General features: G+C 37.6%; 1 protein-coding gene across 2 annotated transcripts in view; it reads left to right on the top strand.

Moving 5' to 3' along the window:
• Positions 1-16,751, top strand: part of pola1 (polymerase (DNA directed), alpha 1) — a 55,110-nt gene that overhangs the window by 9,941 nt on the left and 28,418 nt on the right. For both annotated transcript variants that reach the window (XM_086150361.1, XM_086150360.1), the window contains exons 27-34: positions 7,925-7,957; positions 8,325-8,417; positions 8,499-8,704; positions 8,911-9,043; positions 9,150-9,281; positions 9,761-9,935; positions 11,043-11,224; positions 15,561-15,692. In XM_086150361.1, coding sequence (XP_086006487.1) covers positions 7,925-7,957; positions 8,325-8,417; positions 8,499-8,704; positions 8,911-9,043; positions 9,150-9,281; positions 9,761-9,935; positions 11,043-11,224; positions 15,561-15,692 — 1,086 coding nt within the window. The remainder of the gene's footprint in view (positions 1-7,924; positions 7,958-8,324; positions 8,418-8,498; positions 8,705-8,910; positions 9,044-9,149; positions 9,282-9,760; positions 9,936-11,042; positions 11,225-15,560; positions 15,693-16,751) is intronic.

Genomic DNA, 16,751 nt, shown 5'->3' with positions numbered 1-16,751 from the left:
TAGTTCGCACACAGTGGAATTGAGTGATTTATTTGCTCAGGAATTGTCAAACATCCAGTGTGTGTGCGTGCGTGCGTGTTTGTGTGTGTGTGTGTGTGTGTGTGTCTGTTTATATATACAGTACGTGTGTATATACAGTATGTGTGTATGATACCTCACTGCTTTAAGATTTTTTTTAAAGCCAAAAGCATCAACTCCTCATTTAACCGTGATTGATAAATGTTGAATTTCTGATCAGAGTGAAATAGAAAAAGTTAGATATGTTACCATAAAAAGTGAGAAGCAAGACAATCTAAATAAGTATTTATCTAATGCTAATATCGTTGTGTAAATGTGCTCTTTTGATTTGAAAGCTATTTAAATACATAAATATACATAGGCAATATAAAAAAACAACCTTCCAGCATTTTTAGTTCTCTAAATGGCATTTATTTGCATTTGCAGAAATGTTTGTTTTCACAGTCAAACAAAACTTTCCAAGCTTACATTAAAAAATAAATAATCAGTGTTGATTTAACAAGTACATTGTATTAAACAACCTTGTGAGTGCAGGCACTGGCCACTGCAGATTCTTTTAAAGTCTCAATAAGTCAATCACTGGCACACATGGAAGACTCCCCCATGTACAGCCCTATTGTGTAATGACTTCTCTCAACATACAAATGGGACAACATGGGCGTACACGCTCAATAAATAGGTGCAAACAGATATGTACTGTGTGACAAATGTTGTAACTTAACACCACAAACGCACACATAAACCTCCCCCCGTCATGTCGGTGGAAGTACTCATGTTCATCTAATGAGCTTTAACAGTACACATCCTCAGTGGAGGCATTGGGCTTTGCCTCAGGGGAGTCTTCATTAAGATCCCTTTACACAGGCATTGTGTTGCTTAATAGAGGGCATGGCTGTAACTCTTTTTTTTTGTCAGTCTGTTTATGCCTCCAGTCATCCTTGCTGCTCACTGGACAGCTCACTAGACTGCTACATTGTAAAAGGTGTGCATTTGACCTGCTGGTACAAACGAGTCTAAGTAGAATTTATCTCTTGTTTTTATGTACTTTATCCCAGAAAGCTTTAACAGTGTTGGACAAGGGGTAGGTTCTGTACAAAATGCAGGTACCTTGTGTTAAGTTTTTATTTCCTTTTCTGCAAGCTTGGGATTAAAAACAACCCATTATCTTGCTACTTAGACCAAGTATCATGTTCTATCAGATTTACATTTTACTCCAAATATCAAAAGTTTTATATACATGTTTATGACATCTACCTTGATATTTCATTGTCAGTTTATTGTTTGCTAAACTTCGAGTGTTTTGTCTTATAGAAGTTTTCCAAAGGACGATAGATGTTAACAAAAATATAGACAAAGCTATGAAGATCAGCAAAGAAAATATTGCAGAACACCTTTTTTTAATTCTTTTTTGGACGGGGGGGTTACAATAATTCAGTGATTTAAAATGTTTAGATTTATTTCTTAGATAATCAATGCAGTATCTTGTAAAAATATAATCTATTGTTAAAAGAAATTATAAGATGCAGCCCTAGTTTACACTACTGCGCTCCATGTCTGTTCAATCTTCAATTAAAGATATATAGACACATTTTGAAATCAGGTATAAACACAGCAAGAGTTACTGATTTAAGTGTTTAAGGGTAATAATCCTTGCACTTACTTTCCTTTTTTTCAAACATGTATGATATATTGAATTTAGACATATTACTTTATTGTTAATGCCTTATTATTTGGGTTAAAGGACCATAATGTGGCCCCATTTAACATAATCAGGACTGTTCTAAGAAAATGCTTATCCTGAGTAGAAACAGCAAGAAAGAAGTGTCGATGTGCTAGGTTGTCTTATAGATTGTTTCCCTTGAAACTGTTTTTGAAGGCCTTTGCTTTCTAGTGCATGATCTCAGTCATATTTAGTATGTAAACATCAAATCGTTTCATACAGCAACTTATTTGTTTTGTCTGAGTCAAAACCAAATTTAACAAAGTAAAACAAGTAAATGTAAAAGTACTGAAGTTAAGAACTCTCAATAAATGGTATAAAAAAGGTAGCTGAGAGCAATTTGGTACAGGCAAAATAAGGATTTATTAAATTTGTATTGAGCCTTAAAGCAAATTGACTACAAGCCAAGTAGTTCTTAGTAGTTTCCGACAGCAGCTAGCCAGAAAGACCAGCTGGCATTTATAACAGTCTTTCTAGTGTATTTGGGGGTATTGCAGTTTACACCCCCGCCCCATTTTAATCGTCACATTTGCACTCTACTTTCATAGCATGATTTAGGACGCCTTATTTTTATAATTGTAACGCATATGATGACCACAACTCTACCCGCAGCGTAAATCCACAGCCCCACCCCTCAGCTCCTCAGCATGTTCCCTTCATCTGCTTGGATAAGTGTTGGGTGAATGTGCATGTGTCTTCTGTATTTATTGATTGGCTTACCCCCCCCCCCAAAAAAAAAATATATATATATTGTAGCACACAGTTTGGCCTGGATACGAGTTCTCTGTATAGATGGTTTAGATGAGGGTGTTTAAAAAGGAATGACGGACACTTGGCTGTGGTCTCTCTGTGCTGTCTTCTGATCAAATTTTGCTAAGTTAGGAGGGGGAGCCCCCCCCTTCTTAACTCCTCTGATTTTTGGGAATCAATGTCTTGAGTACGTCTTGTATCTAATTGTCTACATGTATGAGTTTTTTCCATGTGTTGATTTGTATATGGGTTAAGATCCATCGCTGCACAAGTGCTACTGGCTGAACTCTGCCCTTTGTCGGTGGACCATTTGTTGTGGCCCTGCTCTGTCCTGGTATGTGTGGGTATTAAGGGGGGGGGTATGATGGGGTATTAAGAGGAAGGTGAAGGTTTAGGATTACACAGCCTAGGGTCCACCAAAGATTGATGTCCCGCTCAACCCCTCATCTTTATTTTTGGTTCTTTTGTATGGTCGCCAGTGAACAGTTGGGTGCAGAGAAACAGATATATGAATCACAGAAAATTTGCACGCATGTGGTTATATTAGGCTGATGAATGCATTTGTCACACCAGGAGACCGCTGGCTGGTGGAACCTTGTCCTCATTTGCCAAAGAGATAAATAAGCCTGGAGAAGGTTACTTTCTGCAGCATGGCCTGTTAGACCCTTGAAAATGTGCAAGAAGATTTCTTTACCATTTGGAAAGTGTTGACTTGCATTAAAAAGGTTTTAATTCATGGTAAAATGTGTGTTTTGAACAGCTAATGTCATCACTGTAGCAGATTTGTGTGGGGAAAATATAATTCAGGGTTTCTTAGAATATTTGTGAGGAGCACTGATACGTTATTATTAATCATTCCTATTTTAAAATGCATGTAATTGCACTTTCAAGTCCAGACTGTGTGTATGTTGCGCTGCGGATGTCCTTCTTATCAAGTGATGTTACAGACACCGACTGGTGGAAGCCACTGATTGTTGTGGAACGCAGATTGGTTTGACCTTTTACCCTTTAGCCAGCAAATCTGACAACCATTAGCAGGTGTTGGTGTCTCAGGATGGAGGATGACTCCTAAAAGCCATTCTACTGTAATTGAGTCTCTGTCCTTGTGTTTAAAAACAGCCTGACGGGAGCTTGAAGTTGACATTATTGGATGGCATGCTAAGGGAAGGATAGACGCAAGCTTGGGTAACAGAGCCGAGGGTGTGGAGAGGTCAAAGTTTGGGTTAGGTTAAACCACTGTGTGTATGTGTGTCAGAATGCGTGTGGTTGTAATCAAGTCTAAGTAAATATTGATGCCCCTGGTGTCTGTCATTGAGGTTTTGAATCAGTTCTCTTGTCTCAAGAATCACAAATCATTTCCCCGAATTATATTCAGAAATACTTGAACCACCCTATCATATCTCATCTGTGTGTGCATTGGTCAGCCTGTGCTATGATCTTGTGTGAGTAATTATTCTTGACCCCCTTTCTTTCATTCAGGGTCTCAATAGCTGCTGCCATTTCTGAATCACGGGGTTCAGTTTTACATTTCCCCGAATTAGATGTAAGAATACATAAGCCTGTCTTTGCTGTTATGAGTATGTGTCTTCGCACACATGCATGCTTGCTGTCTGGGGGAATGAGGGATGCATGTTTCCATGGTCTCTTTGTCCCCTTAAAGAGCTGGCTTTACTCCTGATAGAAGTGGACTTAACAAATAGTCACATGGGAGCAGCACTGCTATTTTGGCTGCATTAGCTCGCATGTGTTTGGCGACAGCAGACGGGACAAGATTTCAGAATCTAAACTGTGACTACATAACACCTGCTAATGAGGCCATGTGAGACTAGACTAATGACTGGGATTGTAATTGATTCAAGATTGATCTGACATCTGGTATCTTGATCAGGGTCAATGATCCAGTTGTAAATGACAGGATAGTTAGGAAATGATTTTAACAGATTTGGCAAGTATTTAACTTGTATTTTCATGCAACTTTGAAAACTTTTCATTGAGAATTTTTGTTCTTTGACAGTATTTATTCTTTTGGTTAATGCAACAGTCATATTGACTGAGAACTAAGAGCCTTATCTCTTGAAAGATAGCTTTAACTTTATTTGTAATTGAGTGGATAAGTCTCAAGGCCATGGGTGTTCTCAATGAAGGCCAGGTTTTTTTTTGATCTCAGTCAGTCGTGCAGAAATGGACAAAGCTTTACAACACATTGATCTGCCAGTACCGTTCATAAATACGATATGGTAACCTTTTGCACCAGTGTGTGGAAAAATTGAACTTTGTGTTCGCATGTGTTCAATTACATTATCACAAGCAAGCAAATTCTCAAGAAGCATTGATTCTGGGTAGGGTTTATTGTAGGGTGTCTTCTATTTAGTCAACACAAAAATTGCAAAGTTGACACAACTTAACATTCAGTAGTCTTGTGTAGTTTATGCTGCATGAATGACTTACAGTGGATTGTCGTGCAACAATCAGAGGGATGAGAAAAAAGTTTGGATTGGTCTATATTGTATCGGTCTGTTGGTTTGTGTTTAAAGATGAAGACACACACAAACACAAGCATTGACTGTCGGTTGCACAGATTCCACAGTCATGGTCAAACGACTTGTCTTACACATGGTTCATTCCTTAAAGCATACTGGCCTGCTAGAACTGCCAGCATATGGAAAACAAGTCTAAATTAGTACACACATCAATTACATCAACACATTCTCACCTTGCTTTTTTTTGGCCCTGGTCTTGCTTTGCTTTTGCTTTGTCTGTGTTTTAAGCCTCTCATCTCTATTCATCGCTTATCTTTCCTTCCCTCAAATGTTTTATGCCCTAATTATGGCCTCCATTTGACTCCTTTCTCAATGCTTTTATGGTTGTGAAAATTTATAAAGAAAATAAGTTGAACATAATTATATGAGGATTTTTCAAAGCACAAGTCAACGAGTTGTGCTATCATTGCATCATTGAAGAAGCAGATCTAGATTAGACTAATTCTTGAAATGACTGGAGAATATAACCGGGGCAGTGGCAATTGAACCTTGAAAAGAACAGTGTTTGAATCCCAGAGGGTGCATTGGTATGGACACAGAGGCTAGAAATCAACTTGAAATACAGCGAGATGTACTTGGGAACAAGTTTAAATACTCAATAGGTGACATGCTAATGATTATGTTGTCCCTTTTACAACTGTGCAAGGCAATCATGGTTTTAATAATTAATTTCAGCTTCGAAACTTATCTTAGTATAAGTAATATACTTGGTAGCGGCCATAGTCTTTTGTGTTGGTGGCTCTTGTTATCCAACCGTGTGTCTTTCATATCTGTGGCTTAAAAGAGTTTGTCTTAGTTTGTGAAAACAATAGTTATGCATAAGATCCTCCACGAAAAGGAGCACATTTCGTTGTATGCCTCAAAAAGGCCTGGTAAAATTTTTATCATGTCACCTATTTAATCTGATAACTTTGAAGAGTGACTGGAGTTTTTCATTAAATGCTAACATTTTATTTATTTCCTAAACTAAGAGACCCCCTAGAGACCTATTTTGCCACCTCATATTTGACAAAACATCCTACAATTGGATAGATGAAACTGAAACTCCCAATATAACTGAAATCTGCAACGACGCTGTTCCTTTTTGAATATATCTACGGTATATTAAAAACATTGCTGTTCCTTGATCACTGTAGGGGAACAAAGGATATATTTTGACTGATGACAAGTGGAGGTGGAATATGTTTGCTTAATTTTGCAGAGTTTACCCATGCACCAGCATGCCTTTCAGTGCCTGATTTTTGTAAATCACCCCTCTCCCTCTGTTCTGGCCTCACATTCAACAAAACCATAGTGTTCCTCATGGCAACGTTTAAATTTAGCCTGTCAGCCTTAGGAAAAAACATAGCAACTATCACCATGGTAATTGGTATGATAATAATAATACTAATAATAATAATACTTGCAATTTAATGTATAAGTGGTTTCCATTAAAGTGCAAAGTACAAAAAAAGAAGAAATTGATTGTAAGGCAGAAAGAAATGAAAAATAAATCTTTTCTTTTTGTCCATTCCATGTATCCTGCAGTCAGGGACTTGGTGGGGCTTAAGGTCTCCAATTAAATTCTCACAGAAAAGCCTGTTGAGAATTGATGCAGGAACCTTCTTGCTGTGAGGTGGACTAACCCCTGAGCCTCCTCGCTGTCCATACATAAAACCAAAACCAATAAAAGACCCTTGACTTACCGCAACAGTCACTTTTTGATTTTTGGATCATTGAAAAGAAGCCGTTACTTGAAATGGTGATTATGTTGGGTTTTTTTTCAATTTGGTAATGAGAAGAAAAACTTCCTGATGTTTAAAGAGAATTGCCACTTTTGTAAGGTAATGGTTTTGAAATTTTTTCAAAATCATGGCATTTGTGTCAAAAGTTTCTCCCTATTATTTTTAATCTCAACGTGCCCTAAAACTTCTGAATTCTCCGATTCCTTCGAAAGCAGCTGCCAACAGAACAGGCAAAAGAATAGCCTCCCAACTTAGTGTGCCTGTGGTGGGTTGAGGATGTGTCTATGGTGGTGTGTTTGTGATGAGACCTTGACCTTGACTGTAGCCCCTAATGGCGGAGGCTGTTCTGTGAGGGACTCAAACACCCCTGTCTATACATTGTTATGTAGCAGCCCATAAAACATGCTTAAGTCCCACTCTGATTTCAGAGAGTGGAACACCCCTTCCAGTCCTGACTCTACTCACCCCACCGATTTTTCACTCTCAAATAGCCATGTCCTTGTCCACACAAGCAGCACAGTGTGAGTTGTGGTGTGTATATATTTGCAGTGGTGGTTGATGGAGGAGCAGATTGCTGGTGACAGGTCACACTGCGTTCCGTTCCTCCGAACTCCCAAGTTAACAACCCAGATCCCCCACTCCACTGTTCCCTACTGGCCCCCCACCTGTTAGGATCCTTCTGCTTCTCAGATCTCATGGATCGAGACATACACACACAGAGCTAGTGGACCATCTCCATTAACAGAATTCTCTTATTTGTCCATCAGTCACTCTGCACATCATTATGGCTATTAGAAGTGTGTGTGTGTGAGTGTGTGTGTGTGTGTGTGTGTGCGTGTGTGTGCGTGCGTGCGCGTGTGCGCACGCTTCTCAGCTAGGATGTGTGGGGTTTGAAAAGACTCCTGTCACAGCATGTTCTTATAATTACCCTCTTTGCCAATTATGCCCCATTTAAAAGCTAGTCACCTGCTCTGCCCTCATGTCCACACAAACGCATTCACACTCGCCACACAAGGAATAAATTATGCAAAAATCAATTATTTAATCATTGTTTGTTCTTGACTGATATGTTTGTTTATTGCACTGTAATATTGTGTGTACTCATTTTGATGTTGTGGATATTGTTGTTCGTAATGGTTCCAGCTCACATTTTTTTTGTTTTTTTGATTCAGATTCTAATGCATACCAAAGACTTGGTTCAGAAGGTGAGCTATTATCAAGCTATTGGTGCTGAGTTATTCATTTATTACTAATGTAGTACAATACTGTGAAAATACAAAACGGGATGATGTTAACTGAAATCTCTATTTTTGGCTGTCCTTATTACTTCTTTGAATGCATATTTAGCTATATATTTCTCAATTGAACATAAAATATGACAGAAGCTATTGATTATCAATTAATTTGAGAAGCTTAAATACTGGCTGTTCTCTTCTCATTTGTTGAGAGTTGTTATCTCAGTTTGAGTTCTAAAAGAAGAATTAAAGTTCTAACGTCACCCCAACGGTTAGGTTTTAAGTTTTGTTTTTAATGTCTGATGTACTTTCATTATTACTTGTGTAATACCTTCAGATGAATCTGGAAGTAATATATGGAGATACTGACTCCATTATGATCAACACAAACAGCAAGTCCCTTGACGAAGTCTTCAAACTTGGCAACAAGGTAGGTAATGCATAGGTATGTAACATCTGGAAGTGTATTGGATATCCCCTGTAACTATGTGAATATTTTTTTTATTCCTAGGTGAAAGCAGAAGTCAACAAACTGTACAAATTACTGGAAATTGACATCGATGGCATCTTTAAATCACTTTTACTGCTTAAGAAGAAAAAATATGCAGCTCTGGTGGTGGAACAGCATGGTGATGGACATTTTAGTGTCAAGCAGGAACTCAAAGGTTTGGACATTGTCCGCAGAGACTGGTGTGACCTGGCCAAGGAGTGTGGCAAGTATGTTGTATTAATTGCGTACTTAAGCATTGCAGTTCATTTTGTGTTTATATCTATACCTTTGCTCGCCCGTCAAATCAAAAGGATTTTTCCCAGTTCAATTTCAGTGTTTTAAATTGATCAATACAACAAAACCTTTAAGATGTACCTCAAAATTATGGGATGATCTAAAGCACCTGGTTTGTGAATTTCTTCTTTTCCGGTAGCTATGTAATAGGTCAGATCTTGTCAGACCAGAGTCGTGATGTCATTGTGGAGAACATACAGAAACACTTAGTTGAGGTTGGAGAGAAAGTAGCCGATGGAACTGTACCACTCAATCTGTTTGAAATACACAAGGTAAGGAAGTGCGTAGATCTCTAAAATGTGAACTGCAACCGCAAAAGTCGCATACATGTTTGCTGTGTCTATGAGCTCAGCGCCACATTGTCACCTTTTTTTTCAGGCACTGACAAAGGATCCACAGGACTATCCAGACAAGAAGAGCCTTCCACATGTCCATGTTGCACTGTGGATCAACTCCCAAGGTGGTCGCCGGGTCAAAGCTGGCGATACAGTGTCTTACATAATCTGCAAGGTGTGTGCATAACTCAACTTTGGATATTCCTTTCTTTAGTGATAATAGTCACCTCAAAAGTGGTTGCACTTCAGTAAGTCCTCTTCCTCTTCTTCTTCCTCCTCTTCTTCCTCCTCTTCTTCGTCTTCTTCCTCTTCTTCTTCTTCTTATTGCTAGTACTACTTCTAATAATAATCAAAATAGATAAATGTTGCCCCATTGTTATCCAGTCATCTCAATTGTACACGTATCCGCCCTCTCTTGAAGTGATTTAAACTATATATTTTTTGGTTTCTAATAGTTGAAGCACACAATATCCTTGTGATAAGTTCCCTGGTGGGATGGTATGCTTAAAACCATCTACATGAAACTGCCCACAACAACTTTTTCTGGCACATAATAGAATAAGCAATGTAAAGTTTCAGGAAATTAATTAAATGTAAAGTTTCAGGAAATTAATTTGGCATCTCATGCACCGTGTGTCTTTTCTTTTCCCTCAGGATAGCTCTACACTATCAGCCTGTCAGAGAGCTTATTCATTAGAGCAGCTCCAAAAGCAAGAGGGCCTTAGTCTTGACACACTGTACTACCTGGCGCATCAGGTCCATCCTGTTGTGTCCCGTATCTGCGATCCAATTGAGGGCATCGACAGTGTGCTCATAGCAACATGGCTGGGTAAGTTAAAGACTAACTTCAGAAGATTATCAGAGATGGAGAAGATCCCTTCGCTTTTTTGGATTTGGACTATAGTTGTCAATATTTGTCATAGTGTTGACCTTCTTTTCTTTCTCTCTCTCCCTTTTTTGCTCTCTCTCTCTCTCTCTCTCTCTCTCTCTCTCTATACATCTCTATTTAGCATATATATATTTATTTATTCTTACCTAAAACATTTCAGTTTTTCATTTACAAATGTTAGAAATTAATTAAAAAAAAAAAAAAAGGAACCAGAAGATTTTGTCAATCTTTGGAATATCTTTGGAATATCTTTGGAATATCTCCCCATGAATTAATGGTCTTCACTTTCACGTTTACTGTCTTCACTTTTACAACAATTTAACTATCTCTGCAGTGTCCGGGTTTGTCTATCACATACTCATCACATAAGACTAGCAGCCCAGCTCTTTTTCAGCCATACATGTGCATGTTTTTCACCTCCTTGACAATGTCTGACACATCAAGGACGATGCTTTGAAATGTGAGCCTTCTTTCTTGTCCACAAATCTGTGGAAAAGACTAGTTTATCACCACTCGCTGTGGCATTCTCTTTTTAAAGGCAAGAGACAAATCTTGATATTTATTATTATTATTATTAAATGTATCTATTTTTGCAGCTAAATAAGTATGAAAAATTCATATAAAAACTGTTGCTGAATCTTCCTTCTATCTGAAACATGATTCAGCTTTGCACTATAAAAGTTTAGTAGTTTTCAATAAGGAGTTCCCAAATTTAATGTGTTCTGACCATTGAAAGTGTTATTTCTTGCAAAAAAATTGTTGTGTGATTTATTTTTGCTTTACTTGCTGCATTGTTGCGTTGACAAAAACAAATAAAGTGTTGTGTTGCAAAAGTTAAAAAAGGGGGGAAAAAGGGGGGAAAAAAAGCTAAATTACAATTAGCCAACCCCAATCTTGATTATTTTACGAATTTTTCTCATTTTTGTATTTGGCAACAACCATCAATATGGTTTCTTTATGTTGGATGAAATTGCCTTCTGATGGTTTTTGACAAAATTGAGAGAAGCACCTAGAGCATCAACTAATATTTCTGATTGTTGATCCAAGGTCTGGACCCCAGTCAGTTCCGAGCTCAGCAGCAGCACCAGAGAGAGGAGGAGGCTGATGGTATGTTGGGAGGTCCCGTACAGCTTACTGATGAGGAGCGCTACAAAGACTGCGAGAGATTGACTTTCACCTGTCCTCAATGTGGCACTGATAACATCTACGACAGTGTCTTTGAAGGAGCTGTGAGTAGACCATGACACAATCCAAACCTATAGTACAAGGAAAACTGATAAGTAATTACTTCCAAATGATAGAAATGTTGAACAGTCTACAACCTTAATACAAAAAAGCACAAATTACCTTCTCTGTTGACGCTCTTAACTCACAGTGACATCTTTTCTTAGTATCACAGGCTGGATTTGAATAAAATTATATTTAGCTAGCTTATTTTTACTTTATTAACAGTCTTCAAAACTTTTTTCCCCTATTCATTAAGTAATCTTCTCGTCATTCTAACTATGCAAGTGGAGTTTGTTTTATGGGCATATCAGTACCTGACGATAAAGTATCTCCCAAGGAAATGAAAAGTTAAATGCAACCCAGAAACTTGAGTTTACAACATCCCAAAATAAATATTGTAAAAGTCTCTGATTACATTTGTGAAAAAAATCAACACTTATAAAAGCCCTCCTTTCATGAGAGTTGCCTTCTAAATATAACAGGGCCAAATACCTTTAGCTGAGGCAACAGTTGAAAATATGATTTGACTGTATGCAGCACTGAAAAAGAACCACACAGAGATCCACAGGATCATTTGAAGCAAAATTAAGGGATTACATTTATACTAAATGGTGCACTTACTGGTATAATGGATTAATCAACATAGACACAGATTAAGTGTATGACAAGAGGAATGGTAATTCAAAATAGAATTTTCGTTGGGCTTCCTGTGAGGGATTCTTCATTTAGTCATCCTCTATATTGTGTCTCCGTTTGTATTTTTAGACAGCTGCCTGGCCCAGATACAGAGTCTGTTTTCATTGGCATAGTTTAGACTCTTCAACTTGAAAAGCCTTTGCTTAACCCCTACCGCTTTATGAACAGACACAGACTGATTCCTACCATTTGTTAGGCCAAGGTTGTGTGTGTGTGTGTGTGTGTGTGTGTGTGTGTGTGTGTGTGTGTGTGTGTGTGTGTGTGTGTGTGTGTGTGTGTGTGTGTGTGTCTCTGTGTCTCTGTGTGTCTGTGTGTCTGTGTGTCTGTGTGTCTGTCAGCAGCTTTTGTAATGTGAAGCAGGGCACACAGCTTTTTCTTGTCAAAAGGCACTAGTAAAACTGACAACACCTTGTCCTCTGCTGGCGTGGAAAACTTGTATTAAATTAAAACAGGAGCATGAAACAAATTCTCCATAAAAGGATAATGATATTACATATGCAGCAGATGCACTTCTCTGTAAAATTGTTTTCAAATTGCTTTCGTGATAAGTGAACACAAACCAGTTTGATAAATTCTACAATTTCTCTCAAACTTTCACCAAACTAAAAAATGTATCAAAGTTAGGGATGTCCAAATAGGGATCAATGTCAAAATTTTAAACATAACTATTTGTATTAAGATGTTAAAGCAAACAAGCACACGCATAGTAACAGATGCAGGGGATGCAACAGGTCTGCTGTTGACACAAGTGGGAATGGTGACAGACAAGATAAAGGGGGCTGTCATTAAATAAGAATATTATGGCTGAAACTGTCTAGAATTTTCATAAATTGTTCTTGCTTTTTTTACTCTACGTTAGAAGCTGGTATTCATATAAACGGAAAAACTGATAACACAGTAAGTTAATTAGGGTGGTGAATATGGTTTAACAGCTCAGCAAGAGGGGAGGACAGATGGTGTCAATGTTGGAGGCCTTGACTCCACCATTGACACTGAGCCAGATATGGTAGGAGGAGGCACTGATAGGTGATGGAGGACAGACAGAGGAAAGTTGTTTGATGATGGGAGAGGGGTTGGAGAAAATGAAGTGGGGGAGGTAAAAAAAGCTTTATCAAACTGCAAGGATCGCTTTCATTTCAGTTTTAATAGTATGCTACATATCCCACATCTGTTAATTAAGCTGAGCATTATCATGTTATAAAACTAAAACCATTATTTCTGTGTCATATTTAGAGTGCCAAAGTGTGGTTTGGGAAAAGACTGGACAGTGAAGAAGGAATGAGCATTCCAAGTGCATTCTTTCCACTGCTCTGTCAAATTAATAAAATACAAGACACATTCTGTCACAATTTTAGCTTATCCTAAGTCTTTATTGGTAACAACGTAAAGATAATTCAGTTTGGCAGGGAATTGTTTGTTATCAATATGAAGCTCAGAATGAAGCGGGTGAGATAAAGAGAAGCAGGGGAGGAAATGTTGTAAAGCGATGAGGGAGGCCTTTTTCTCCCAGTAGAGAACTGAGGTTCACATGAAACAGGACAGGGAGAAGGAGAGAGAGGGTGGGGAGGTAAATTCATCCAACTGCCTATTGGAGTTGTCCAATGAAGCAATTGGCTGGCTGGGTAAAAATGAAGTGTTGGGAAAAAGGACTGATGTAGGCAAACAAAAAAAACTTTATCCCTGTTGTGTTGCATGTGTCATGGGTCACATTGTGTATTTATGTGTCATTGACCTTACAGAAACTATTTTTGCTGCATCAATATGTCTATTTACTGGCGATTTGTTTTTAAAGATTTTTTTAAAGCTGTTGGTTGTACTGTAATAGTTATATATATGTTTTTTTGTTGCATGAACTATTTATTGGAATCCAAATTAAGCCTCTCTGTGAGTCAAAAGTATTGTTGAGCTTTTTTTTTTTTACCACAACCCACGCGCCTACTCAAACGCACACTCCCCGTATTGGTGTCTGTCAAAATGCTCACGTCATCCTAACAGAGCCAAAATGCATTGAAAATAGGAAATTTTGATTCTATTCTACAGGATAAATGTTATTTCTTCAAACATTTCTTGGGATATCGAAGGAACAGATGTCAGAATGCTTTTAGTGTAGTTTTGCCTTACCTTCAGGTGGATAATTCAGTGTATTAGGTCAGCCTGACCTGTTTTCTTCAGACTGATAATGTTAAAATTTAGTGTCTCCAGAAGTGCCTTTTAAATCCCAGGTGAAATCATATTGAATCATACATCTTTGTCATCTGCTTACAGTCATCTGCTTAATATCATGTAAAGGGGGGCGATAATATGTGAGTTTTGAAATTAATGCTCTCATCTCAAAGTTCGAGAGAGCACAAAATCTTTTGCATTCTTGCCAAATGGAAAAATTCGAACAATGTGATGATGGCAATCAAATTTGCTTGTATACTTTTTACATGCTCAGTAAGAGCCAATTTTAGATACTTTTCGTCCGACAATATTGCCAACCCTATACATCCGCCTGATCCTGTATAGTAATGCTCTCTTGTGTGTGCCAGGCAGAGTGTGGCATATTGGTTTGATTGATAGCAGCTGGTAGGCTGCCAGAGTACTGATGTTACACTATACAGAACAAATACAAAGTAAACAAGCTGTTGCTGAGGCTAATGGGTATTGTATTTACAACCATTAGTCCTGTTAAACTGATGGGAAATAGCAAGTTTTTTTCAGAAAAAGAACACAATGACATCCCCAGTGTTAGGATTGTTAAATTACTCATGAGACTCCAGTTTTTCATCTATTAACATCTTAGAAAATATGCATCTTGAATTGTTTTTTTTTTTTTTTTAAATGCAAACCTTGTAATTTGATATCCAAGTGATTCACAAAAACTGTCAATGTACTCTCAATTTAGTAAGAGAGAATTTCATGGCTCAATTTCAGTATTCTTTTTTTTGGATTGTTAAAAAGCCAAAAGACTCTTTATCATCAATTAATAATGCTTGTGTTGCTGATGCAACTTCAAGCACATTTTTCAAGTTTTTCTTTCAACATGTACAATATTTTGTGGCTTCAGAATGTCTATAGACATCAGTATGATACAATGCAGCTACACTAGCAACCGCAAAGATCCCAGCAGTTGCATTTCATTAAATATATCAATTCTATGTGTTTTATATTTATGTGTTTTAACATGTGTCCATTTTTAGATTTTATAGGGTCCGTAACCCAATCTGCCATCAATGGAGGTGCTCAGGGCCTCCACTTGTGAAAGTGAATAGTTACCGAAATTAAAGTTTGTAAAAGATTTCTCAAAACCTTTGCTTTTGCCAGTTTTATTGTCTGAGAACATTATGTATAGCATACTTAAGAAGTTAGATGTTTAGGTTGGTCTTTGTAAGTATGTGAACACGCCATGAAGTTATTAAATGTATTTTTTTCGCCACAAAATCTTGCAATACATATTTTTGCTTACACCTGGAGTATTGGAATGTCTAACAATGTGTACTGTGCTGTGATAGGTTCTCATAAATTTCTATTGTGGTGCATCTATTTCACTTTGCGTTATATCACATATGAGATGTCTACCAGTACTAACCCCTGATCCTAAGCAAGTATTTATTTTAAGTTTGGAGCATTGTCTTTGATATGATATTAATTCTCTTTAAGGGATTGAAATTGGAGCCCAGCTTGATGCGGTGCTGTCACATCCCCTGTGGGAGCCATCCCATTAACTACGCTGTCAACATTAGCAACAAATTGTGTCTTGACATTCGTCGCCACATCAGAAGATATTACACTGTAAGTATTCTCAAGATTCCATTTCAGTACACGTGATTAATGTGATTACATTTGAGTAGATAAACTGATTCTTGTCATGTATCTCGACTCGCCCATTCATGCATTTATTTATTCACCTCTGCAGTGCCACAAATGGATTTCTTTTGGTTTTCAGTCAGTGTTTTTGCTTTAAAACTGATGGACTAGCAAAGAAACAGCTAGCCAGCTTCTTTCCCTCTCTGTTCCCTCTGTAGTTTGAATTTTTTTTTGCTGAAGCAACAGATTTATGGAATATGCAGTTATTTTATTTTTCTAGGCCAAGAAATTCCTGTAATCTAGAAGAGGAAAAAGTATATTTGGAATCATTTGTTTATGAATTACTATCAAAACACTGAAATAAGACAAATGCATTAGCTCATTAACTGGCCTTGAACTAGGTTGAAATAATTTGCTACATGACTAATGAAGTGTAATTGACCATATTCAATAAAAAGGAGGATTCAGCAGATGCAGGGATGCTAAGAAATGCCATCGAAAACATCTTGCTTGAAAGATAAAGGAAATACCCACAGGGCACTGCAATGACATTTTCAACCAAATAGTACATCATACAAACAAACAGAAAACAGTAACAGACAGATGAGTGAACATCTGTGGGAAATCTCTGGTGGCAATTCTCACTACTGAGTTTAATACACTCACTGTTCATTTATTTAAGTGACAATTTGAAATGTAAAAGTGAGTCTGGGGAAACTAGGATAATGGTGATTCTGAAGGACAAGTGTAACAAAATGAACCCTTTGGTATTAAACACCCAGCAGATAATTGTGTAGTAATACAGGACTACTCTTGGTTTGACAAAAAGTATTTGGTTATTATATAACTCTACAAACACACATCCCTTTTGTATATTAAGAATGGCATAGGTTTGAAATGTGTGAACATGGCTATTTGTTGAATGATTGTCTGATTGCTGGTGTTGGAGAACATTGCAAGATTGAACTAGCGGTTGGATTGACTAGATTAAAACAAATTGAGCACCACAGAAATATTTGCACAACATGTCTATTTACTAAAAGT

This window comes from Fistularia commersonii, chromosome 8 (genome assembly GCF_037954325.1).
Source record: "Fistularia commersonii isolate RoL2024-O1a breed Wild chromosome 8, RoL_Fcom_v1.0, whole genome shotgun sequence".
Taxonomy (NCBI): Eukaryota; Metazoa; Chordata; class Actinopteri; order Syngnathiformes; family Fistulariidae; genus Fistularia; species Fistularia commersonii.
This window is presented reverse-complemented; position numbering and strand designations above follow the sequence as displayed.